The 27,646-nt window shown below is 34.9% G+C and overlaps 4 protein-coding genes across 5 annotated transcripts in view; 2 read left to right on the plus strand and 2 right to left on the minus strand.

Annotated features, from left to right (window-relative positions):
- The first annotated feature begins 393 nt into the window (after positions 1 to 393).
- LOC128682153 (uncharacterized protein) lies at positions 394 to 19,194 on the plus strand. Of its 2 annotated transcripts, none has more exons than XM_053766720.1 (9): positions 394 to 984; positions 4,766 to 4,889; positions 7,129 to 7,288; positions 7,983 to 8,160; positions 9,029 to 9,185; positions 9,723 to 9,859; positions 10,352 to 10,453; positions 15,863 to 15,958; positions 16,330 to 19,194. In XM_053766720.1, the coding sequence occupies exons 1-9, from the start codon at positions 782 to 784 to the stop codon at positions 16,409 to 16,411; spliced, it is 1,239 nt and encodes a 412-aa protein (XP_053622695.1). In that variant the 5' UTR covers positions 394 to 781; the 3' UTR covers positions 16,412 to 19,194. The 2 variants fall into 2 exon arrangements, with proteins under 2 accessions (XP_053622695.1, XP_053622696.1); XM_053766721.1 differs by having other exon boundaries at positions 7,983 to 8,151.
- Positions 8,316 to 27,646, minus strand: part of orb2 — an 87,054-nt gene continuing 67,723 nt past the window's right edge. Inside the window, exon 8 of the mRNA XM_053766718.2 lies at positions 8,316 to 8,414. Within this exon, the coding sequence (XP_053622693.1) occupies positions 8,331 to 8,414 (84 nt within the window). The 3' untranslated portion in view covers positions 8,316 to 8,330. The remainder of the gene's footprint in view (positions 8,415 to 27,646) is intronic.
- LOC128682146 (juvenile hormone esterase-like) lies at positions 19,395 to 22,355 on the minus strand. The gene is made up of 3 exons (XM_053766704.2): positions 22,147 to 22,355; positions 20,474 to 21,756; positions 19,395 to 20,061 (listed from the first exon to the last, which is right to left on the minus strand). Exons 1-3 carry the CDS (start codon positions 22,324 to 22,326, stop codon positions 19,908 to 19,910), a joined length of 1,617 nt encoding a protein of 538 aa, XP_053622679.1. The 5' UTR covers positions 22,327 to 22,355; the 3' UTR covers positions 19,395 to 19,907.
- Positions 23,861 to 26,141, plus strand: LOC128682160 (zinc finger protein 808-like). Its single transcript, XM_053766733.2, has one exon. It carries the CDS (start codon positions 24,144 to 24,146, stop codon positions 24,705 to 24,707), a length of 564 nt encoding a protein of 187 aa, XP_053622708.1. The 5' UTR covers positions 23,861 to 24,143; the 3' UTR covers positions 24,708 to 26,141.

Genomic DNA, 27,646 nt, shown 5'->3' on the forward strand with positions numbered 1-27,646 from the left:
AGAAAATGATGACTAAGCATTGTAAATGTACCCTAAAGATAAATATTCCCTCATTCAAACATACATACATTCCAAACTCACCTTTATAGCTCATATAATAAAGACTTATCCCGCTGGAACATCGTAAAAGGCAATTTTGTAATACATTCCAAGCCCTTTTCTCTGAAAATGGGTTGTGATTGGCCATTTTCTGATTTGCGCGCGCAATCTTGCGACGCCATGTTGAATTTCTCCAAAGAAAACTATACATTGCTTCTTTTTTATTGATTTAAGTTTTTCGGGCAAAGGAAACGCGGTAATGTAATACCATATATTGTGGATGTTAACGAAACATCGCAAAGCAATGCATTTTGAGAAGATTTCTTTTTGTATCAGTGTCGTTTCGTTGTTGGCGAAATATGTCCGCAATGGAGGAGAAAATAAATGAATTCGTTCGTATCGATATGATATGATTTACATATATTATTTTAAGTGCCTTATAGTGTGCCTTTTAAAAAAATAACATGTGTCTATAGTGCCTTATGAAAAAAATAATTTCTATAAAAAAGTGTAAAAAAAAATAAACAATATTAAATTTGAAAAATAAATAGTTACATACAGCCAGTATTGTAAATGCGTCTAGCACAACGGTAAAACGAAAAAATAAATAGAGTTCTTTTTTCAAACAACGCGCTTTGAAAACTATCAATATTTTTAAATAAACAGATTTTAAAAAGAAATAAACGCGAGCATATGACGTCATACAGCCTAATATCAATGCTGTTTAAATTATATATAAAAAATGGCAAATGTAGGCAAAGTTTTGGCCACAATAAAAGCCGTTATAACGAGACTAGTGTTTGCCTGTCACGGTATCATAGCAATATGGCAAGTGACGTTATTTAAAAACAATATAGAGTATTGGTATTTGGCGTCACCGATTTTGCTGTTGATTTTTGAAGGAATCTTCACGCTGACCATCAAGGAAAATCAGGAGTGGAAATGGTAAGCTGGTTATTAATACGTTTAACAATCAACATTACTATTAATTTTAAATTAAAGCTTAGGTATTTAAATTATTGGAAGTATAAGGATTTTATACAAATATTCATATTTATAACTTAAAAAAGATAATCTAACAAACTTTTATACCTAGTTAAATAAAGGTACTCCCCCCCATAAGTATGAAATTTTTAGAATCAATATATTATTATTTTTTACCAGTATATGTAGGTACCGAAAATCGAAATCAAATAATTTATTCAGAAATTAGGCCTTCATAGCCAGTTTTTCATGTCATATTTTAAATTAAATGATATTTACCAAAGCTACAAACTACCTACTAGGATTTAGGAACGACCACTGCGGAGAAGAAATGCCGAAAGAAACTCATTCAGACAGTGTTGTTCCCTATCATGCCAGAAGGGCTTACCCCTTTTTTATCAGTAATATAACAATATAAATACACAATAAAGTACACAAGCAGTCAAAAGGTATACTGAAACCTATTATTATTGTGATCGAGTGCTGATGAAAGGAAAATATATATATATATATTTTCCTTTCATCAGCACTCGATATATATATATATATTTTCCTTTCATCAGCACTCGATATATATATATATATATATATAATTAACCAATTTTTTAATAACAGACTAGCCATAAATTTAAAGCATGTGTCTCACTTCACAAATGACGTTTCATACATACTTGCAACTCCTATTTCAACCCATAGGGTTATAATTTTCGTAATCCACTGAAGGTGATTGCATACATTGAGTTTCCATACATTTCTTTTTCCGAGCTTTACGGCAAACGTGATTAGTGTTTCTCATGATACAATTGTTTTTCCAATTCATGATACAATTGTTTTTCCAATTCATGATACAATTGTTTTTCCAATTCATGATACAATTGTTTTTCCAATTCATGATACAATTGTTTTTCCAATTCATGATACAATTGTTTTTCCAATTCATGATACAATTGTTTTTCCAATTCATGATACAATTGTTTTTCCAATTCATGATACAATTGTTTTTCCAATTCATGATACAATTGTTTTTCCAATTCATGATACAATTGTTTTTCCAATTCATGATACAATTGTTTTTCCAATTCATGATACAATTGTTTTTCCAATTCATGATACAATTGTTTTTCCAATTCATGATACAATTGTTTTTCCAATTCATGATACAATTGTTTTTCCAATTCATGATACAATTGTTTTTCCAATTCATGATACAATTGTTTTTCCAATTCATGATACAATTGTTTTTCCAATTCATGATACAATTGTTTTTCCAATTCATGATACAATTGTTTTTCAAATTCATGATACAATTGTTTTTCCAATTCATGATACAATTGTTTTTCCAATTCATGATACAATTGTTTTTCCAATTCATGATACAATTGTTTTTCCAATTCATGATACAATTGTTTTTCCAATTCATGATACAATTGTTTTTCCAATTCATGATACAATTGTTTTTCCAATTCATGATACAATTGTTTTTCCAATTCATGATACAATTGTTTTTCCAATTCATGATACAATTGTTTTTCCAATTCATGATACAATTGAAATTGATTACTAACCATTTAAATAAAAAACGTGTCTCTTGAAGAATGACGAAGTTTCATACAAATTCATAACCCCTATTTCGCTCGCACAGGCATAGAATATCCACGAATTTAACTCTTAAAATTTCTTGAAAAATTACGGAACTTTCATACAACATTTTAACACACTCTTATAAAGATGCGTAAAGAAAGATCTTGGGGAGCCCTTCCGCCCAGCAGTGGAACTTGAATAGCAAGAAAAAAATTGTGAGCTAGAAGAAAAAAATTAAAATTAAATTTTAAACCTCAGCAAAGCTCTTTAAAACAAAAACAAAACGCAAAGGTGATCTATGCAACTAAGTTAAGCTTCGAGAACCTTGGTTCTACTTGGCTGGCCATTCATACAACAGAAAATGTCAAGCGTGAGCTGGAAGGTCAATGGCGGTAGGGTTAGGTATTCTTTCGGCTAATTTTTAAGTGCCATAATATGTTTTTAAATAATATTCAGTTCAGTTCAGTAATATGTTTTTAAATAATTTAATAAGAACTAGAATTGAACCCGCGCCCCTGTCTAACTTGCTTTTAACCACTGAGCTATCGAGACCATGCCAGTTCGGCCGAATCAATTCATATACCTATTACCACTGAAAATATTACATTATCAGCATGCTATGAAGCAGATTTCTTCACAAACGCATACGTAGATACTTATTTACTTACCTACCCACGAATACATATTTACAAAGCATTTAAAGCTTTAAAAATAATTTTAATCTAATTTATTAAACCGAAGTAGGTCGGTGGGAATGCTAGCTTTATAGTACTGACATTTGATTACAGACACACAGATACTGAAACTACTAAAACGTATTGGAAAATAAAATTGGATTTCATGCTACGACCGCTTTTACGAAAGCTAAGCTATACGAAGAACTCCTGAACAGGTTTTGATAATGTTTGTTTGTTTTATATAGGTCTCTTCATAGTCGTATTCCTCATGGCTGAGGGTCGTGGTCATGACTTGAAAGGAAACACACACAACAACTTTCTTGGCATTATTAACGGAATGGTTTGCCAATGCCTTCTCCATTTCACAAACAAGTTAATAATCAACCAGTGTGCAGGTTTCCTCACGATAATGAAAACTACTATATGTGAGTCAGATTGGTATACAAACTCGTGTGGCACGAGTAGGATACGAACCTGGGACTTCTCATTCACAGGCACCATACACCACCGCTTCGAATCCAATATAGGGCCTGTCTAAACCTTTATTTTCACAGTTAATTTGCCTGAAAGTGATTTTAATTCGAAAATGTTTACCTTCCTCGCCCCCCGCCCCGACACTAATGTGGCGCGCCCTACTCAATATACTTAAATAAACGTGGCCTGTTCTGTCAATGACAGTCTTTTTATATAAGTAGGTGAAGTTTCCAATTATGTTATTCTATTCTAATTGTAGATATGTATATGCAGCAAGATCATTCCCAGAGAGTTGACATCAGAGGGCTTAGTGCGGGTTTGCAATTCGCTTCTCAACATCGAATCAATTCGAAGTGAGACGCAGCGACCCAATGGCATTGCAGTGTGGTTGTCGTTGCGTCACAATGGCGCAATTTGATGGCAAACCCGCACTGAGCCCTCAGGCATATATATCATTATATATGGTCGGTTGTAAAATCACAGGTGAATCTTTTTTTTTTAGGTTATTTTTTACGCTGACGGGCTCGCGGCGTCACAGACCCGAACGCAACCGGAACATGTGAAGATGAGAGAGATATCAAAACAATTACTTACTTACAAATTAGACCTTCACAGACACTTTTTCACGTCAAATTTTATACTACACTAGCTGCGCTCTGGGGCTTCGCTCCCGTGGAAATTTCGATATAAAAAGGACCCTATGTGTTTTTCCAGATTATATTCTGCTCGCGTGTACTAAATTAAACGGATTGTTATGACAATCCGTTTAGAACATTTTGCGTGTAATTGTAACAAATATACATACATCCTCACAAACTTTCGCATTTATATTAATAGGATAGTATTTTCTGAAAAACCTCCAAACTAAACTAGCATTTCGGAACGACCACTGCTGAGAAGAAATGCCGAAAGAAACTCATTTAAACAGTGTCTGTCGTTATCATGCCATAAGGGCATTATCTTTTCTTACTAAGAAAGAGTGTATCCAGTAAGGATTCTTGTCTCTCCAGGTTCTGTCCATCCGTGTTCATCTACCTGGGGCTGGTGGTACCGGCGATATGGCTGCTGGAGCTACACAAGGTGGACATGCGACTGGCCAACAAGAGCAGCATAACCAACAATACTGCTTATGAGGTAATTTATCAAACTGAAACACACTATATATAAATAACAAAAAAAAAAAACAAAAAATATGCTCTGATTTTCCCACCGAATAATTGACCGAACGAGCGAAGCGAGCGAGGTCTACATATCGACTTTTTGTGTGTATGTTTGTAACGCGATAACTTTCGAACCGTTGGTCTGATTTTGATGAAATTTAAAAGGTTTGTAGAAGCTGTCAATAGATTTTTTAAGTTCGTGGGGCATCTAAATTCACAATTTTGTAAAAATTCATTGTGATCGCGAGGTCTAAGTTCAAAATCAAAATCAAAATCAAAATCATTTATTCTATAACAAAAATTTACAATACAGAGGTTGCAGGGGCTCACCAATTAAGTTTGTAAAACCTGTATCTGGCGAGTCCCGCTCTTTCGGTACAATGACATAAGAGAACAAAACTAAAGTATGATCATAATATTTAAGTTAATCTTATATTAATTTATCTTAATTAAGTACATTTGTGAATTATGTAGGTATATAATAGATATTTCCTCACAGATGTGTATGCATTTAGCTTATTTTAAATAACTTTAACAAGTAGCGCTTCAGTATCATCATACGTAAGCTTCTGTAACCAGGATGATACTTCTCGTTTACAGTCATAATAGGTTTTAGAATAGATTTTCATTTTGTTATTAAGTGTCTTATACAGATATTCAGTTAATTTACGGCTTTGTTTAGATTCAAAAATAGTTTTAGAAGGTTGTATGTTGATTACGTTCACTCTTCTCTGAGTTAAAATGGTTTTGTCATATTTTAAGGTTTTATGTAGTCTAAGAACAGAGTGTAAAATGTAAAGTTGCCTAATAGTAAGAACATTAGTTTCCGCGTACAGCATATGGGTAGGGTATCGATATGGTTTAAAATGCATAAGTTTTAACAAGGAGCGTTGGGCACGTTCAAGTTCAATAAGTTTCGTTTTAGCCACGCAGCCCCAAACCGAAATACAATAAATAAGCACTGATTGAATAAGAGATACATAGATATTATGAAGGAGTTTAGGGTTGGCTATATGCCTTAAATATTTAAAGATCCATGAAAGTTTTCTTATCCTAGCTGCAACCATATCAACATGAGAGAACCAATTTAAGTTTTGGTCAATGATAACTCCCAAGTATTTCGTAGATGTCACTTTAGCAACAGCAAGGCAATCACAGTCCTCGAGGGAGCCCCCGCAAGTGTGGATTTTTAATGATAGATTTAGGGGTGGTTGCGTATTATTTCTAATAGAAAAGGCAATATAGTTTGTCTTAGTAAGGTTGAGTGTAAGTAAATTACATTTCAGCCAATCTTGAGCAGCTATAAGTCCACGCTCCGCTAGATCATATACATTCCTCCAGGAGTTACCCGAAAAGACGATGGCAGTGTCGTCCGCATAGCAAAATACCTGACCGCCCTCAAGATTCAGCTCACATAAACTATTAATATAAATTAAGAAAAGAGTCGGGCCAAGCACGCTGCCCTGGGGAACACCGTATCTTATAGATGTGTCGCGACTAGTGAAGTCACCCACTTTAACTCTTTGCTTTCGCTCATTTAGGTAGTCAGACAAGAGCCTCAGCGGAACGCCTCGTACACCAATCCTCTCGAGTTTTTGCACAAGAGCTGGAACAGAGACCGTATCAAAAGCATTTTTTAAATCAAGGAATAGCGTTAAACATTTTTTGCCAGAATCGAGTTGAGATACTACCAAGTTAGTCAAATCAGCCACAGCATCTTCGGTACTCCTGCCTGACCTAAACCCATATTGACGTGAGGATAGTAATTTGAATTTATTAAGATAATTTATTAACCTCGAGTTAATTAATTTTTCGATTATTTTGGAAATAGCAGAGAGTACCGAGATTGGTCTAAAGTTGTTAATGTCGTCTCTGTTCCCACTCTTGTGCACTGGATGAATGATTGCACGTTTCAAGGCTCTTGGAAAAATACCGAGTTCAAAACACCGGTTGAACAAATGGGCGAGTATAGGAGTCAAAATATGACTACTTAATTGGAGAAACTTGGTACTTATGCAGTCCCAGCCAGTAAGTTAGCGGCGAACAACATGTTACTAGTTAAATAAAATTTACTAGTTGTTCGGCGCGTAAACCTCGCGTTACAAACACATACATACATGCACACATACATACAAATAATCTATTTTTGCCCAAAGTAGATTTGTAAGTTTTAAAAAGACCAACAGAAACTCTGATACCATTATTCTTTGCAGACTGAAATCCCAATACCCGGGGCGACCAAGATCCCCACAGACATGTGGGTGACGTTGATCGAGCAGTTCCTCATGCTGACACTCATAGTCGGGAGGTGGCTGCTGCCTAAGGGAGACCTGACTCGCGACCAGCTCAGCCAACTGTTACTGGTTTATATTGGTGAGTGTAGCTCGTGTAACTTCTAAAGCCAAACTGGACCACCGGAACGGAAATGTAGAAATCCACAATTAACTGATCCGAGAAGCTCTCACGGGGTAGTTATCTCCTCTGGCCTCAGGGGGCTTACCATAATCTCTTAACGTCTCCAACGATCCACTTTACGACCTAAACTGAACTGCATCGCAAATTCGTACCATTGACTTAATTTATTGTACGAATGCGATTCATTTTAGGTTCCTAAATTAAACTGAGTTGCATTGGAATCGTTCTGTAAAAGTTGACTGTAGGCCTGCTGTTCTGTGAGCTCTAAACAGACAGCTGGTGTTGGGAGATGCCGAGAAAACAGAGTTAATAGAGTTTTATGCAGGGCTGTGTCGTGTGACGCCGTGAAGCCAGCGTAAAAATACTTAAAATTTTGCAGATATGGCAATAATTTTACACCTGCCTGACGTCAGCCCTTCTTGGGAACGCCTTCTTCGTGATGATATCCATCACGAGGCGAATAAGTGCCGTTTATGGACTGGTCCTATTCTAAAGCGGGACTACAAGTCACGCGATAGTGGTATCGATGGCTGTGAAGGCCTAATTTCTGAATAAATGATTAAATTTTCATTCAAGAATTTCTGAACTTCGTTGAACAGTAATTACGAGCAGCGGTTAGCATGGCTTAGGTACATCAGACCGTCTTTGACAGGCACGGCAGCAGATATCATAGAATTCTTCGACTCGTTCAAAGACGAGAAGGTTGCCACGGAGAAGGTTCTAGTCCTGTTGACCCTGGCCATCTGGTCGTGGTCACTGGTCCAGTTCACGGTGGTGCTGACAGCAACCAAGTCCAGGAAATCCCGGGGCGCGGCTAATAGGTCTGACATGTACGTATTATGGACACTGCACGCATTCGCCTTTGACACTTTCACGCACGGAACTTTAGTGTATAATAATATTCTTTTCATTTCTTTTTTATTTTCTCAGCTTCATTTGTACATTTGGTTTAGTTATATTTTATTAGCTTTTTGTGTTGAATGTTGAGTTAATTCATATTTTAAAAGTGTTGGAGCTGCACGAAGCGCGCGGAGATGGCCGCGATGTATGACTGCTGGTTGGAGAAGGCCACTCGGCCCGCCCCCTGGAACGATTATGTATTTATTGTTTACTTTTCTCCTTTCCCGGCTTCGTTCGGGTAAAACCATAAGCGATGGCCCATGCCATGACATTTTGTCATCTGGCTACTTGCTACTATACTAGGTGTACAAAAAACCGAAAGTACAACAAATTACATACATGCCTACATGATATTTTAGGACTTAGGATGACCTCGGTAGCGCAGTGGTAAAGTGCTTGCCTCTGAACCGAGAGGTCCCGGGTTCGATCCCCGGTCGGGTCATGATGGAAAGTGATATTTTTCTGATTGACCCGGATCTTGGATATTATTTATCTATATATGTATTTGTTATAAAATATAGTATCGTTGAGTTAGTACCTCAAAACACAAGTCTCGAACTTACTTTGGGGCTATCTCAATCTGTGTGATTTGTCCTTATTTATTTATTTTCAGAATGAGATAAAACATACTTTATCTAGAACGCTTTAACTTTTAAGAATAATCGGTTAAAAATTGGTACCTAATTCTTGCCAGATTTCCGATTTATTATAGATCTACTCAAACCACGCCGTTGCAAACAAAATATTTCGGAATCCGCCAGTCACGGGCTCCCGGACTAAATATTATCATCTTTCTAGGAATAGTCGCGCCTGCTGCTGCTCCATAGAAGTTTGCGCTATCATTATGAATATCGCCCTTCAGGACGCGCCATTCTTGGCGTTTCGACTCCTCATCATATGTCACTATAAGATTGTCAATTATATGAACATATTCTTCACTTGCAAGAACACCTTGGTGGGTATACGTGGAAGATTTAGACCTAGTGTTATTTTAACGGTCAGCAAATTATACATGTTTTGGCGAGCAATCATTTCTATTTGGTTAGCTAAATTATCTACTTAATTGGTCACCAATTTGTGGTCATTGTTTTGCGCGTAATGCGCAAATTTTTTCGCTATGATATTACCTATTACTCAATCGTGACGTCACGTTAAAGTACCTATAACTTAGTATGGAGCGTTTGGACGAGTACAAGAATGTGTGATTTTATTTTTGTCATATCAAAGACAATAGACATTATCACAGTATTTTTTTTTACTGGAATTTCTATAATTTAAGGGCCTGTCTTCAACCCTAATAAATGCCACTTTAATTCATAATTTGAATTGATTACCCGAAATAGTTACCTACCGTTTTTTTTACATACATTAGTCATGCTTTTCGACTCCTTAACTGTGACGTTATAAGATATGACAGACGTATTTAGGTTAGGTTAGGTTGAAAAGATTCAGATTGATTCGTTAGAAACTGTCACATTCTTTACTTCCACAGGTAATATTACTACAAATATATCGTCTGTATGTGCTCCATCTGGAGACGGTAGACGACGGCAATGGCGGCTCCGTGTACAGGAAGAGAGAGAAACGCAAGCACAAGGGAGAGAAGAAAGACAAGGACAAGAAACACAGGTTAGTGTAGAAAAGCAAGAAAGTTAATAACCTCAAAATAAAATAATAGTTGGGGATTGGATACTGAAATCGTTTTTAGGTTTCCATACCACAAAAGGTAATAAAGGAACGCTTATACCTAGGATCATTTCGCTGTCAGTCTGTCAAGACCGGTTATCTCAAGAACGCATAGATTAGATATAAAATTGAAATTTATATCTAGCGATGTTGTCCGTAACTCTGCCCGCTCGGTTAGGTTTGACTTCGCGTCATTAACTATATCTATTCTAAATTTCATCCAAATTGACCCAGCAGTTTAGCCGTGAAAGCGTAACAGATTGGTACACGTACACAGATCGTAAGTAGTTTTAAATTTTACGGGACTAAATAAAAATATATTATTTCACTTAGGTACCTATACCTACCAAGAATTAGTTAAGTATGTAAGTACTTCCCTATATTTTCATCATAAAATGGGTAGTTCATGATTTTTCACAAACTTTTTGTTCACAGGAAACACAAAGAGAAGAGACACAAAAAATATGAAACAGGAGAGACGTCAATATCGATGATCAGTGACAGGAGACACGACAAAGTGGACGGCAGGAGGATTAGGTAAGAGCTGAGAACTGCATCTTCCTAAAATTACATCTTCCTAAAACGACAACATTCAAAAATGACAGCGTCCGAAAAAGACAATAAAAAAAAAATACACAACAACTTCGGGGTTGTGAAGCCCACTTACACTTACACTTTTGAAGATTCGACTGTAATTTTACAACCGGCCGTCTGACTGACGTCAACGCTCCTTAGGAATGCTATTGTTGCCTAATAGTTGCCCTATAGATCAACTACATAATATCCATGTCAAATTAGTGTCAATTAAAGTGGCCTGTAAACTATACTTAACGTAAATAAAGAGTACTAATTAAAATCGCATCTCTTTTTTATATAAGTATTGTTACCTTTGTATGTGTTTTCTTCGTGCAATAAAGACTTGACAAACTTCCAAAAATGACAACTTCCAAAAACGATAATTTCCAAAAATGACCAGTTCATAATATCTATTTCAAATTAGTGTCAATAAAAATAAGCAGTAAATAAGTGGTACTAATTGAAACGAAACTTCGCTTAATTTGTCAGAAAATGAAACATTCCCATATTATAAGGACCGCGGTTCAAATCTAAACAAAACGGTAACACCAACACCCTTCACCCTTTGAGGCGCCAGACGCTACCCTATAAGAAATAGATATACGTATATATCTATATGTAAGTAGATATATATATACAGACGGGTCAAACGATTGTTCAGACGGCTGAGGCCGCGCCCTCTAGAGATGGGGTAGTTTACTTATCGATTGACACTTTTTCGACAGAAAATACGTCTATATTTTTTAAAGACATAATTTTTAATGACCTTTTTATACTATACTAGCGACCCGGCTTCACTCGGGTAAACCATAATAAATTTATACTATACCTAACTTATACATGGTTACAGGTATCTAACGCATAAACTTCCAAAGGCGCATAAGTTACATTGAGACATCTTTGGTTCTAAGACTTTAGTCTAAACGTAATAAATACAAAAAAATCTTTTGTTTAGTTTTAATGTCGTTTCTATAATACGTTACCTCTATGTTCGATTCCGCTACATAACGCTATTGTACTGTCTCGTGTTGCTTGGCTGTTACATATAGTTAAAATGTGTAGAATCGCAAATAAGATTGTATTTATTTTTATATGAAAAAAAAGCTATGAGTCACGAAAAGTCGTAGAATAAAAGTGACTTGTTTTGATGTACCCAAGTAGTATTTAAGAGATTTTACGTTGGATACCTGTAACCCTGTAACTTATCTAAGTGATTCACTGTTAAAAAATCGTATCAAAATCCGTTGCGTAGTTTTAAAAACTTTAGGTATATATATAATATATAATATGGTATAATAGGGACAGACAGCCGGAAATGACTATATTTTATACTATATAGTGATATATTATATCTGAATCTATTTAGGACTGTATCTATGGTTCAAAGCAAGAGTGAATAGGCACTATTTGAGCTTGCTAGTAACACCTCATCTCTACTTTCCATCTAGCTAGATTAAGGTCAAACTCACTCAAAATTGTATTAATAAAAGTATCTAGATACAAATGTAGTATAAAATGGTCTTTATCAAAAATTCCAGAGGAGGTTTAATATGTTAACATGCATAGTATTGCACCCGTGCGAAGCTGGGGCGGGTAGGCGGCAGCTAGTTACAAATAAACAATTATAAACTGGATAAAAATGACATCACTCATTTATCTTATATAATAAATATTAGGACAAATCAAACAGATTGAGCTAGCCCCAAAGTAAGTTCGAGATATTAACTCAACGATATCATATTTTATAACAAATACATATATGTAGATAAACATCCAAGACCCGGGCCTCAATCAGAAAAAGGTCATTTTCCATCATGACCCGACCGGGGATCGAACCCGGGACTTCTAGGTTCAGAGGCAAGTACTTTACCACTGCGCCACCGAAATCGTCAAATCTCAAATGGGATGAAACAAAATAATGTAGGTATCGATATCTGCGCTTTTGCCCAACCCTATGGGTGATTCGGTCGACCCGTGTCAAGGTGACTCGGGTTAGCATTGATTGGTTCTCATTTCATTGTAAATTATATCCACTAGCATGTCACCATCAGCCATTTTGACGTCCCCACTGGTGGGGCACTGGCCTTCGTTATGGATAAGGAGTATCGGCCATGACCCACCACGCGGGCACATTGCGGATTGGCGGGTTTTAACAACTGCAAATATGACCAGGACCAGCGGCTTTACGTGCCTTCCGAAGCACGCGGAGGAGTTCAAGATAATTTTGCTCACCCATCCAATGACCGACCATTGTGAGAGTGTCTTAACCGCGACTATCACCGGCTGAGGACTGTGTCATTGAGCTCATCATCCTGTCATGTCATCTAATATCCATACTAATATTATATAGAGGAAATATTTAATTTTTGTTTGTAATGAATATAAACTCAAAAACTACTAGGCCGTTTTGATGAAATTTGGCATAGAGATAGGCGAAATCTTCAGGAGTGACATAGGCTGCTTTCTATTTTGGTTTTACCCGGGCGAAGCCGGGGCGAGACGCTAGTTATATTTTATGCACTTTATTGCACCAAGCTATTTCTGTTCTGTCTTATGATTGTCTGGAAGATAAGTTCACCATTTATGCTATAAAGTTTGAAATAAATATATATTTGTTAGACAAATAAAATAAAAAAACCGACTTTCAATTATTCATATCGCTACAACTGTTTAACGGCCGAACAGATTTTCACGAGACATGGCTTAGAACACTCGGAATAAAATTATCTATGACACAAAAAAAAACTAAACGAAAATCGGTTCATCAGTTTGGAAGTTACGATGCCACAGACAGATACACAGACAGTCACGTTAAACTTATAACACCCCTCTTTTTGCGTCGGGTGGTTAAAAATCAACTAAGAATGCAATCTAACTAATTTGTTTTGTTTCTACCAACTTTTGTAAAGTGATAAAACCTGATTGTAATTGTTTAGTGATACGCTCTATAAGCAAGCAGAACAATCATTTGTAGTTTTATGTTTTATAATTAAAACTAGCGGCCCGTCCCGGCTTCACTCGGGTTAAACCATAGTAAATTATACACATAAACCTTCCACAGGAATAACGCTTCTTTTTAAAAAGCCCGCTTCAAAATCCGTTGCGTAGTTTTAAAGATCTAAAAATACAACAACAGCAAACAGTAAACAAGACAGCGGAAAGCGTCTTTGTTTTATACTATGTAGTGAATAGTGATTACTAGTAACGGGCAAAGTACAAAAAAACACAGATTATTATGGTTCGCGAAAATTGAAAATACCTAGAACAAAGCTACTAAATACCTACTTACTATCCTAAATTCCAAAACGATTTGCAATATGAACCACGCACTTGGAAAGCTAAATGCTGTCATTTATTTGTTCGAGCCCATACAACAGTTTAGTCTGGTCATTAGGGCAATATATGAGATCACTCCGAGGGGCTATCATGAAACATAAAACACGTAACTAGCACGTCATTGCTTCAAATCAAATCAAAAATAATTTATTTGTTAAGTAGGTTACAGTAACAACAGATACAGTGCATAGTGATCAGAACAAGTCTATTTAGCTATACAGGGTTACGTAGTCTGGCTTTAAGGCACCTTAAAGCCAGATCAAGAAAAAAAAACAATTTATTAAATTTAAAACACGGAATGGGACTATTAAGTGTTTTACTATTGAAATTCCGACTATATAATTTTTAAATTACTATTTTTTTTTCAAAACCCTGTTTTTAATTATATTTTGCAATCTATTTATCTACACTGCTGCAATAATTCATATTTTATAATAAAATGAACAGTTTCACGAAGAAATCGATTGAAAATATATTAAATTTAATAATTTTAGAAAAAACGCTCTCCTGTAATAATATTTGTGAAATGGTCAATACAGTGTTTTTAAATAGTGCAGCCGTACTGGTATCTAACGTATAACCAAAAAGGTCTAACGCATTTAATCTAACGCATAAGGTACATAAAGACTAACATCTTTTGTTCTAAGACTTTTATCTAAACGTACCTAATAAATACCTTTTACCTTACGTAAATAATACGTAATTTACCTACCTTTTTTTTAGTTTTAATGTCGTTTCTAAGAAACGTTAACTCTGTTCGATTCCGCTACATAACGCTGTCTCGTGTTGCTCGGCTATTATATAGAGTTTTGATGTGTATAATCACAAATTCGGTTGTACTTTTTAAGAAAAAAAAAAAATTCCTAATCACGAAAAGTCACAGAATAAAAGTTGCTTGTTTCGATGTACCCAAGTAGTCTTTAGGAGGTTTTGCGTTTGATACCAGCAACCCAGCATGCAAATGTACCTATTTGTGTGGTTGACGAAGTACACAATTATTTATTACCAGATAGTCAACATGCAATCAGTGACTAAAATTTAAATCAAATAAAAATGTACGTACTGAATTTTATATAAATAATGTCAGTTATTCTAAAAATTAATAATGAATAGAAACATTTATTCAAAAAGAAAGCCATTTGGTTAAGCCATTGCTAAAATGATTATGTGGCAGTTCACGAATCGCTTGTGGAATCTTATTATATAATTAAAATAACCCTAAAATATTTTTTTCCGAAAAAGTGCAGTTCTAGAAAATGGCAAAAGCAATCTTGTTGGATCTCTTGACAAAATGTCTCCTATTTGGGTTTGCTTTTGTGAATAATTCTGGATGTTTCCTCACAAATAAACCAGATAATCTAATCTATTGTTATAAAGAGGTAAGCGTTTGTGAATTTGTATGTTTGAGGCGGGTCATCTCCGAAGCTACCGAACCGATTTCATAGGATATATTTGATCTCAAAATTCCCACGGGAGCGAAGCCCCGGGCAACATCTAGTATACTTATAAAGAGAATCCACACGTTCTCTCTTTTTTTACACGATGCGTAATTGCGTACTTACTTACACGATATGGGAAAAGGAGACAGCGGTGGACGTTAGTAACGTGCTACTTATGTGTTTTATGTTTCGTGGTAGGCACAGACCATTTAACCTAGTGGTAGACCTCCCTAGCATTTGAGTATATACGACCTCGGTGGCGCAGTGGTAAAGTTCTTGCCACTGAACCGAGAGGTCCCGGGTTCGATACCCGGTCGAGTCATGATGGAAAACGATCTTTTTCTGATTGGCCCGGGTCTTGGATGTTTATCTATATATGTATTTGTTATAAAATATAGTACCGTTGAGTTAGCATCCCATAACACAAGTTTCGAACTTACTTTGGGGCTAGCTCAATCTGTGTGGTTTGTCCTAATATATTTATTTATTTATTTATATATCTAACCTTAATACTGTGGCGTATTTCACCTAAGGCCCGATACGCCTGCGCCTATCGTGAGGCGACACACCACTGAATATGTTTGTGTGATTTCAGAGCTATATTGCTGACAAATTCTGATGAGATTCGAGAGCTGGAGTTGTCGACGCTATTCAAGGACCAAATGTCTACGGAAAATGAAAAGAAAAAGAGGTAAATATGTTTTTGTCAATAAAAGAAATTAAAATAAAAGTTTTGATGATCGTCAAATTGATGAAATGATTTTTATTTATCTAGATAAACAGTTAAATTATCACCTAGATAAAAAAAATCGCCAAACTGCAAACTAGATTGTCGCCGCCCCATAGCCAGCTGATATTATTTCTCTCATCTGATCATTTTTCCGCTTCCTTAGCCGCTAAGTTCTCCCACTGTTTTTATTTAGGTACACAATTTTTAAGGTAAAATGACACTGATCCTTGGTATCGTGGCGTCACACGTTGCCCTGAATGCAACCGGGGACACGCGAAGATGAGAGACATCTACTCTGTACTAGTGCTACAATAATTCTAACCTATTTCCAGCTCAAAGAAAAAACAAAAATCACAATCGTCCGAAGAATCCTTGAACAACATTCACCACACCACTGATGACTCAGGGATTTGACATCATCGAGTCCGCCGCGAGAGCCCCAAACGTAGCCCCAGACACAAGGACAGACACGACAGGCACAAAGACAAGAAGAGCAAGAGGAAGCGAGATAGCAGCACTAGTGATTCCAGCTCGAGTTGAAAGCAATGTTGATTCTTGTGCCTTGTTGTGAAAAAAAAAATGTGGCTACGGTTTTGGCTGTATGCGGTGTGTTCCTTCGTTTTGGCGGGATTTCGGATGACGTGTTGCATTTTGGATTTCGCGCCACAGATCAACAAGACTCCTTTTTCTAACAGTACCTAAGTATATCTACTTAAAATAATTATATGTTGGTACGCATTTTTAGCCACGGATCCATTAGGACTCGGTTTGAGGCATTCATAGGGCCTATAAGCATTCATAGCCAAAATTAAAGATGTCTCTTTCTACCATTTTACTTCACGTGACCGAGGTACCTCAAACCTTGTGTTTTATATACTATACAATGCCTTATTTACCCGCAACGGGAACTCTGAAGTACTGACCTTAGATTGTCACCTATTGCAAATTGCCCGTAGTAGTGACGGATTTATCAGTAGGCTGGCGGCATAATTAAAATGTTATTAGATTTCACCACATAACTTGTCCGATTGAGGAATTTGACGTTTTTTTACATTACGTATATGCGATTGCGGTGCAGGAACGAATAACATGACTTTTTGTAAAGCATACCTGGCCAAAATGACAGTTCGAAATGGCGGCAAAATTTGAATTGCCTTCCGGCGGCAATTGTTTTAAGTCGCCACTCACAATCCGGCACGTCTTCTAGGTTCAGATATGCTGACTCTGAGAGGACCAGTCGCTTGTATCTTGTGAAATAGAATTCTAAGAACGTTGTAGTGATTTTTGCCTGCAAATGTTGATATATGTATAATATAAATTATACCTAATAGTTGTTTTCATAAGAAAATGGTTGGTATGACACGTGTAAATTAGGTTTTCCAGATGCTGCAGATTGCTCCGGTATTTTGCGCGTTGTCCCATGTTCAGCGTGCTTAGTGCGGGTTTGCATTTCACTTCTCACCGTCGAATCGATTCGAAGTGAGATGCAAACGACAACGACTGGTTGCAACGACAACCACACTGTAATCACATTGCAGTGTGGTTGTCGTTGCGTCACAATGGCGCAATGCTAACCCGCACTAAGACTGCTGGTTTCAATTTTGTGTCCTGGAATTCACAAATATTAGATAGCTTTTGTAAAAAAAAATTTTTTTCTTTTAAAGTCAGCCATGTCGAGCCAAATATAGTTTAGCGCTAATATAAACAAACAAATTAGGTACATCACTATGTTTTTATTTATTTGACACAAACAGTCATAAAAAACAAATTACACAAATTTACAGTAGGTACAGTTTTTGTAGCTTGGGAGTCATTATAACCTAATTTTAAACGACTTATTTCTGTGCTCACAATGCTGCTCGCCAATCGAGATAGGTACAGACTCACGCCTAGTTTAATGGCGTGATGGCTGAAGGATGGATCTCAAACTCAAATATCCTTATGTATAACTGTGTAGTACAAGATACAGATGGCTTATACAATAATTTAGTTTCAACAGTTTACCCTTACAGGCATGCAATATTAGCGTTAAGTTACACTTCTAATATTATACATACTATGTTCTACATATGGGTATGTATAGTACAGTCAACAGCACATCAAGTTAGCCTGCATGAACATTTATGACCAACCAACAATGCACTTTTGTTATTTGTAAGAAACTGTCAATAAATATATTTTTTTTTACAGTTTCTGAATGATAGAACAAACAGTGCGTGTCGACACTGTTTTAAGAAAGTGAAAAATAAATAATAATGAAGGAAACGGATCTTGGTAGTTTAAAAAATGGATCTGACACCAAAGAGGATTTCATTTGTGGCCTGACCAGGAAAAATTAGGCCTGGACTAACTGGCAACCCTAATGTTAAAGGCCAGTAATATTAACTATATTTTTGGCGGGGTCCAAAACTAATGACAAGATGTGAATTTAATTACTGAAATGAAACGTATTGTTGACGCTTTAAAATGTATTATTAATACATTTTATAATACATATTTAAGATTGTTCATTACTTTAACAACAATATATGAAATAATTTATAATAAGTATATTTGATCTGTAAAATTTCTCAGCCATTGAACCCAAACATAGAGTAAAAGTTGTATTTTTACCAAAGATCGTATTTTATAGGTATTTTTTGTGAAAATCTGTCAAAATAAAAATTGTGTTTAAAAATAAACGTGCCTTATATATAGAGGTAAAATGTTTATCGAAAACAAACTAGATCAGTTTTGAAAGGTTTTCAATAAACGAATAAGTATATATGAGTTGCATTAAAAATTATAATGTGAGGGATATATATATTTTGACACATTTTCTTGATAAATCTGGTTATTAAAATAGAAAGAGTATTAAGTATATAAAGTTTTATATATATTTATAAGTTTATAGTGGATATATAATACAATAGATATATATTAGAATCACGCACAATAACAGAAAACATTTATTTGTCCAATATACGTTTGTTTTATAGGTCTATAGGAATCTAAGAATATAGTATATTTGTTCTGGGCTTTATATATGCCATTAATATAATATGTCTTCTGTTCATTTCATTTTCATTATTTATTCAAGTGGGTTTCAATATATATCGTCGGCTGGCGTAAAATATTTTGTAAATAACTCATATTGTTAAGAATACTAATTTAATAACGTTCTGTAGATTTTCATATTAAATAACATTGAAAAATAACCTGATTTTCTTTTTTTTTTGACAAGTTAACTATTTCGTTTCTATTTTTTAGAGCAGAGCTGGTAAATATATATCAAAGTGGATTAAATCTTGGGATTTGATTAGGTTTTGTTTTACGGACTAACTCGGCAATAGATACCAATAAATATGAAAGCGTTATTAATTACGTTTACAATATGTACGTGTATATGTACCTATCGTGAGTTTAAATATGTATCAATTTATTGTGGTCTTATTATAAACTTTTATTTTTTGGCTCTCACATTGCATTCTCTGTGTGACCAAATAGTTGACCGTAAGATAATGCTTTTATCATAAAGTAGGTATTTGTTTTATGTGACATAAGAATTGTATCATTTGTAATATTTACTTTTTTCGATATATGTATATCACTTATTATTATAGATTGTAAGTATATAATTGAATATTACATAAATATAATATTATACGGTAAGGTAGGTACATACTTTTAAAAATAATATTAGAAAATATGTTAAACAAACACTTACACATAAAATACAAAAAATACGATAGATTAGGTATTTGTAAGTAATAATACTTATATGTATAGGTATTTTTATGAAGAAAATTAGAAGTCAATAAAATAATAAAACCAATATATAGAAAAGTTACACCGAAATATTACGAACATAAACATCAACTTACAAAGTAAAATAAATTATTAATAATAACTTTTTCCGTTTTCTCTAATTCTAGTAAATGTCAGCGCCATATTTGTTGTAGAAAGCGCGCCAAAAGTACGCTCTGTCAGGCGTCAGCGGGGTCACGTACTGGGGTTCCAGGGTTATGGCCAGGTGGTGAGGGTATGGCAACCATTCTCCATTGCCAGGTTCCGGAGTTGGAGAACTAAGAAAATAAAATAATATTAAAAAAAACATTTCCACTGTTTCACTTTAGCGCTAAATTTCAATTTAAAAATAAACAGGCAGATTTTTAACTAAAACAGGAAAATCGAGATTTGAAACTAGGTCCCAAAGACTTTACAATAATGCCGAGTTTGAGCAACATCAGCATGGATGTGACGTGACTTATGAAACAAACATGATTGACAAAAATCTAAATTAAATTTTAGTTTAACGACTTTCATATACCTTAGTGTGTTCCGGCTAAAACCCGAAGTAAAGTAGGCTAGACTTAGGTTTAAACATCTGAGACACACTACGGGGTTTAGCCGTAACATATATACATGTTTTTCAAAAGCAGAATTAGGTACGAAGCCAAGAATTTAGAGCTTAAACATCAAACAAGAGTTTCTTACCCGTATCGGGCAAAGTTTGTCCACATCATTGTCATAAAGGTGACCATTCTAGCATCATCTTCATCCATCGGCAACGGAACTCTTTCCAGCTCGAACAAATAAAATAATTCGTCCTGATTGGCTGTCGCGGCCAAACTGCTATTCGTCAACAGCCTCCCTAGATTCCTGCTACCGATGTAATTGAAAATATATTCGTAAACCGGAACATCCGAATGATTAGAATATAATTCTGAAAACAAGGACATTGGCCCGACGAATGAGAAGTCTGTATTCAAATTGATGATTCCACCGATCAATGATTCGTCTGATGTGGTATTAGTAAAATAAGTTTCTTTTAACGTTTCTCTAAATTCTTCTATTTCATCTTTAGGAACTATCAAACTTCTTTGATCCAATGCCGAATAGTCTTCATTCTTGATTCTGTCCATTTGACTTGTTATAGTGTTGTAATCTAAAGTGCTGATCAAGCCCTCGACGGTGTTTAAACCGAGTATAATGGGTACTGGATTAAAATCTTTACTAGATATTATATTGTAAGGAGTATCAGTAATAAATGCCTCTTCATCTTCGAAGATCTTTTCAACTGATGGCACGAAAACAGATTTTGGATTCATTTGTTTAGAAATGGCTTCCTCAACTTTGTTGATTTCCGTTTCGGTGTACACTTTCAACAACTTTTTAGGGTCCATAGTGTTCAGTCCTAGTGCTTTAGCTACCTGGCTTGCAGTCTTCAATGGCTTTGCATCGAAAGATTGAGGCGAAAACAGACTACCGCTTTCAGAAATAATCCTATGGAATAAACCTTTAGTTGTTTCAGATAACGTTAGATATATAGCCGCAATTCCCCCACTGCCTTGCCCCATAACTGTGATATTATCAGGATCTCCATTGAAACCATTAATATTATCCTTAATCCATCTCAAAGCGGCTCTTATATCTTTAAGTCCGGCGTTACCAGGGGCGTCTTCTATACCTAGATTTAGAAAACCGTAAACGTTGAGTCTATAGTTGACCGTGACGACAATAATGCCGTGACTGACTAAATATTGTGGCCCGTAGAAGCTTGGTGATCCTGAACCGATGCCGAAGCCTCCTCCGTGGAGAAAGACAAGGACGGGTATAGATTCATTGACAACAGCGCTCGGGGAAAAGATGTTTAGAACTAGACAGTCTTCATTGTCGCTGGGAGCAGCTAAGGGGTCTGTGGTAAGGAATTGGGGACATAAGACTGCTCGATTATCAGCTTTGTAAGTTTCGTCGAACGTTGGAGGTTCATCTGGTGCCTGAAATCGATTTTAAATTGTTATTTTTTTAAGGAGATCACTATTTTTTGCGTTTATGATATTAATTGACGTTGAACGTTCGACGTGAAACGTTTAACGAAATTTAACTACCTAACTAGACTAATTTTCGTTTCAGTATGAAAATGAAACTTAGATCCTTATACCTATCACTTATTGTGAAGTATTTTAAACGGACCAGACACTTGTATTAAATAAAAATTTATAGTAGCATTTTTATAATTTTCCTATAAGTATGTATTTCGGCTTTACTTAGTGTGTCAAAAGAACTGAATTGGTTGCCAAGTCTAGAAATTATACACATACATTCACAAAAACAAAAATGGGGTTGAAAATAAATTCAAATAAAACACTGAAGATACAGTTACTCACCCTAAATTTTACAGGGACACCATATCTTATCCCCAAAAATTCATAATACAATCCATTTGTCGCTAAATTACCCTCAACTTTACCCTGTTTCGTCGTCACAACCCTCGAAGGCTCCAACGTATATGCGACGTCAAAAAACACAAAAATTGCGCCAAAAATCACGGCTGTATGAACACCCATCCCTTTGTTTGTTTATCTTAAAACTATGGTTTTGTTTTTAATTCAATCGTTTTTATACGCAGAGGTGTAAAATTTCGTCACTTGATTCAGTTTTGTTAATTTAATTTCAATACGTGACAATAAGTTCGAAATTGTTAATCGATTGTTAAATCATAAATGACATAAGTGTACGTGATTTTTCGAAGGATAATTTTGTTATTGTTAATTGTTAAGTATTACTTGCATAACAGTTGAATTGATTTGATGCAACTGATAATTACTATATAAAAGTACTTATGATAATAAATAATTTTGCAACATAGGTCTAATTCGATCGGGCGTTTATTTTTATCGAATGGTACTTACTAAGTCGAAAGCGATAAAAATGGATAAAATCTCGGGTGCTGTTTTAACGCCCGTGGCTTCATTAAAAGAATTTTATATCGTAGGTGACTCAGTCAGCTTTTCTCATTTTTTGCATTTATTGTTGTAGAAAATAACATCTATTTTTTGGTGTTTTTATACTGATTCAAGGGAGACTCATGGAGTTTACATTATATAAATTCTTATTTTTCGAAAAACAATAACTATGATTACAATTAGGTACAAATCAAGTTTAAAATGCATTCCAGACTGTTTAACCAGACATCGAAAACATGGCGGCATTTTGTAAATTCAAATTAAAGTCAAGGAAGCGTATTAATTTTGCCTAAATTATCTTTCAGACGGCTTTTTATTGACAAATCAATACTTTGAGTTCATTTACAAATTGAGAAAAATAGCCTACAATGAACTTATTTAAACCTGATATATAAATATGCTAGCGGCCCGTTCCGGCTTCGCTCGTCTAAAACCATTTGACGACCTCAGTGTCGCAGTGGTAAAGTGCTTGCCTCTGAACCGAGAGGTCCCGGGTTCGATCCCCGGTCGGGTCATGATGGAAAATGATCTTTTTCTGATTGGCCCGGATCTTGGATGTTTATCTACTTATATATGTATTTGTTATAAAATATAGTATCGTTGAGTTAGTATCCCATAACACAAGTCTCGAACTTACTTTGGGGCTAGCTCGATCTGTGTGATTTGTCCTAATTATATTTATTGTATTTATATATTCATAATACCTACATCTAAATCTTCCTCAGGAATCAACTATTAAGTTAGTATACTCTAGCGCGCCCCAGGGCTTCCGGAGAATTTCGGGATAAAAAGTACCCTATGTGTTATTCCAGGTTATATTCTAACCGTGTACCAAATTTCATCAAAATCCGTCTAGTAGATTTAACGTAAAAGAGTAACAAACATACACATACACAGCCACATCAGAGTTATGTCGGCAGTGTCAGAGTTATGTTAGTTAACCAGAGTTTAACATAACCATATCATAGTTTTGTTAGCAGTATCAGAATTATGTTAGCATAACATAGTGTCGAATAAACTACCTATTTTCTATTCTATTCAACTCTTTGAGCATCTTGTTGCATGATCTATGCCTATAAAAAAGATAAAAGTATAATGTCATTTTGAAGTCATTGACACATTGACGTTCTTCATTGCATTGCATTTTGTCATTGTCAGCTTTTTACGAATAGAAAGGTTTTGTATTGTAACGAAATACAGTTATTTATTCTCAAAGTCATTGTTATCAAGATTTTGTTATATAAAATTGTTTTTAGTCGCAATCAGTGGAAAGACCTTATATTTTTATACTAAATCTGTGCTTGAAACTACAGATTTCGACTGCCTACGTGTTGAGCCAAACACGATTTTTTTTCAAGAAACTGTGCTTATGACATGATAAATTGCATTCGAAGAGAATAAACAATAATCCGGCAGTTATGAATAAAAAACCTCTTAGAACTGGTCCAAAAATAAGGATAACTCGACCCGCGAACAGATTACGACGCCTTGAAGAAAGCCCCTTACAACCAAGCAAGGGCATAGAAGAAATCAAATATATCTACACCTGTCAGTACTGCCGTCTCAAATTTACCCAAAACAGCCATTTTTTCCGCCACATGACGTCAAATCACGAACTGCAACAACGCCAAGAAACGTTTGAGTGCAATGAGTGTCAAATAGTTTTTAATAAAAAAGCCCATTTGGATATACATTGCCAGACACATCACCAAGTTAGAAGTAAATCGAAATGCGAGATGTGTTCTATTACATTCAAATCAAGGTATTGCCTCCGTCGACATCTAAAAATGAAAGAAGTCATGCAAGAGAATGCATGTTTGAAATGCCAGAAGAAATTTTTGAGTAAGGAACAACTGGCCAAGCATATGCAGAACAAGCATACATTTAAAAATAGAACATTTCAATGTGAATTGTGTTCTTTGAAGTTTAAAGCAAAGGAATCTCTCCAAAGCCACCTGAACCGCATTCATAAAAGATTATGATTGTGCAAATGATTTAGGCTTAAGTGACAATGTTATTTGACTTAGCCATGGATGTAAAATAAAATACGGTTGGAGCATCAAAGTTCAACATAGAACTGATACCTTTTACTTATAGTTAATTTATTTAAAAGTAGCTTTTACATCTCTGGACTGGTCTCCATAGCTACTCGAATAGGTTGTTAGTCCATGCAGAGAATCCTCATATGTACTTCATTTATCATATTGTGTGACAGGAATGATTTGTCCGTGGCATCTCATCGAACTTGTTTTTACATCTATGGGTGTGAATTTATTTGCAATAATAATTTGTTTTTAGTTTTTGTATTATAAGAATACTTGTAAATCCTTTTTTTTAGTTTCATATACTAGGTTTCATTGGAAAACAGATGTATAGAATTTGATATATTTTTTTTCTTTTCGAAGTTGTTTTGTACACTAAGTACTGTTGCTCAGTTTCCTTTTTAATTTTTTTTTCTCTAGGATTATTGTTTCTAACATTTTTTTATATTTTTGGGTACCTAAGGGTGATTTTACAAATTCAATGTTTATTTTAAAGAGGAAAATGAACAAAACACAATAAAAATTAATTTCTGTTCAATTTTTTTAAATCAGTTATTTTTGCTGATTTTTTGTCCAGAGTAGTTATTATTTTTAGTTATGTGAATTGTTTTTTTTTTCTCTAATTAATAGTAACATTTTTAAGTACCTTATATACTTAACACGAATTACTTTATAAGGACATATAAGTCTCAGGCTTAATTGTCAATTGAAAAATATAAAGGCTTGTATATACAAATCCTTTAGTCATAATTCTTTGAGATTTTTTGATTATTTATTTTAGCATAGTTTCTATTACATTTGTAAGGTCTCAGGAGTTATATTTCAAAACTAATTTCCAAAGTCTCAAGAAAATGTATATTGCTATACAATTTACATTACGTAATTATTGCATATCTTTCGACTAATTACTGTATCAATATAGAAATCTGGGTCAAAGATTAGAAATTAGACATAATCCCTTTTTTAAATTAAAGTTTCACTGGGACCTTAATATACATAGCTAATTTTAGTCAATATATTTTTGAAATATTTAACTTTTCATTCATTAAAAACATGATCTGTTTCTTTTATGTATCAATTTTCATCTCGAACGTACGAACTTGTCATATCTGCAATATATTACCAATTTTATTAAGAAGTAAGTTGAAAATAAAACTATTCTATCATTTGTGCACAAATGCAGGGTGGCCAGTGTAACATACTTTGGAATCCTGAATTATGATGATAAAAGTACATAAGTATAAAAACAATATATAGTCTATACACAACCTATAATCTACCATAACATAAAAAGAATAATATATTTTTGTTGCAGTTAGCATTTTTGTAATAACATTTAGAAAATTTTTCAAAAATAAATAAACAGTATTTAAACATGTTTTATTTTTAAACCCACATGAATCAACAAGGGTCTACATACAAAAGAGTGGAAAGATTAAAAATAGGGTGCACTCATAATTTTGCAGTCTCTCATCTGAGCTTCCTAGTTGTCTCCTTAGCCATAAAGCGTTGGGGTCCAGGGTCCGCTTTCCTAATTATAGTTCAGCTTACATGGACTTACGCATCCTTAAAATTGTCAGTCCTACGACACACACATGCCAGCCATAACAAGCTTTGTTAAAAGGGTGTAGAAAAATAAAATATTGAATCAAGTCTGTGGTACAATATATTTTAATAATACTGTTTACAAAACTGTTGAGTTCCTAAATAATAAATCAGGGTTTTGTCATGCTCAATCCCCGAAACCCCAGACGGGGTGCAGGTTAACTGGTAACCCTATTTTGGTGCAGATCCACTAAATCCGCCTGTCCTAATCTCTATCTTTACAGAGCCTGAGTTACTGTCCTACTGTTAAGTATTTTAGGTCCTCTTCTGATGAATTGTGTGGCACTCATTCATAGTTCAATATTGATTTGATTTGGTGGTATCTACTAATTAGTTGAATAATGAATTTAGAATTTGATATGAGATCAAAAACTTGAAATGTATATTTTTTGTAGAAAAAAAGTTAATATTGTTTTAATACATATAATTATACTAAATTAACTTATCTAAAACATAACTTATGATTGTACGAGGTCAACAGATTTCACCAATCGTCCGTTTAAAAACCCCATTTGATGTTTCTCTCTCACATGTCTCGCCACATGGTCCTTCCTCTTGTACACTTGCCCGCAAATCGGACATGACACAATCTCTTTCAAGTGCTGCGACTTAATATGCCGTAACATATGGTCTCGTCTTTTAAAAGTGGAGTCACAGTGTGCACATACGTGTCTCTCTGTTTTGGAATGTTCTAACTCGTGCTTTTCAAGATCTGATAATGATGTACATGTATAATCACAGAGTCTACACTTAAATGTGTCACACTGGCTCGAGTGTTTTTTCTTTATATGTTTATGTAATAGGTCCCTACGCAAACAATCTTTCCCACATACAGGACACGAGCAATACTTCTCGTTCAAATTAGAATGTATACTTTGAATGTGTCTTTTTAAATGGTCTTGACGTCGAAAAACCGCATTGCAACAATGGCATTTGTGTGATTTCCTTTGATTGTGCATTTCGATGCTGTGATGCTCAAATTCGACCAAATTCTCGAAACTAAGATTGCAATGATTGCAGTAACTGTAATACGGCTCTGAATGATGGATTGTTTGATTGTTATCCATCTCCGAATTGGTGAATGGTTCAAACTCATTTGCTACTACGGTAGTTTTAGAGTCTTCCATGTTGTGTTTTTTGAACACACAGGATCATTGGAGATGATAAATAAATTTAACAATAAACAACAATTTCTACGAGAAAATCTCAGAAATTAGGTAAGGTGTAGGTAGGTACCTAGGTAGGAATCAATATTATGAATGTTGACAGTGACA

Source organism: Plodia interpunctella, chromosome 29, assembly GCF_027563975.2.
Source record: "Plodia interpunctella isolate USDA-ARS_2022_Savannah chromosome 29, ilPloInte3.2, whole genome shotgun sequence".
Taxonomy (NCBI): Eukaryota; Metazoa; Arthropoda; class Insecta; order Lepidoptera; family Pyralidae; genus Plodia; species Plodia interpunctella.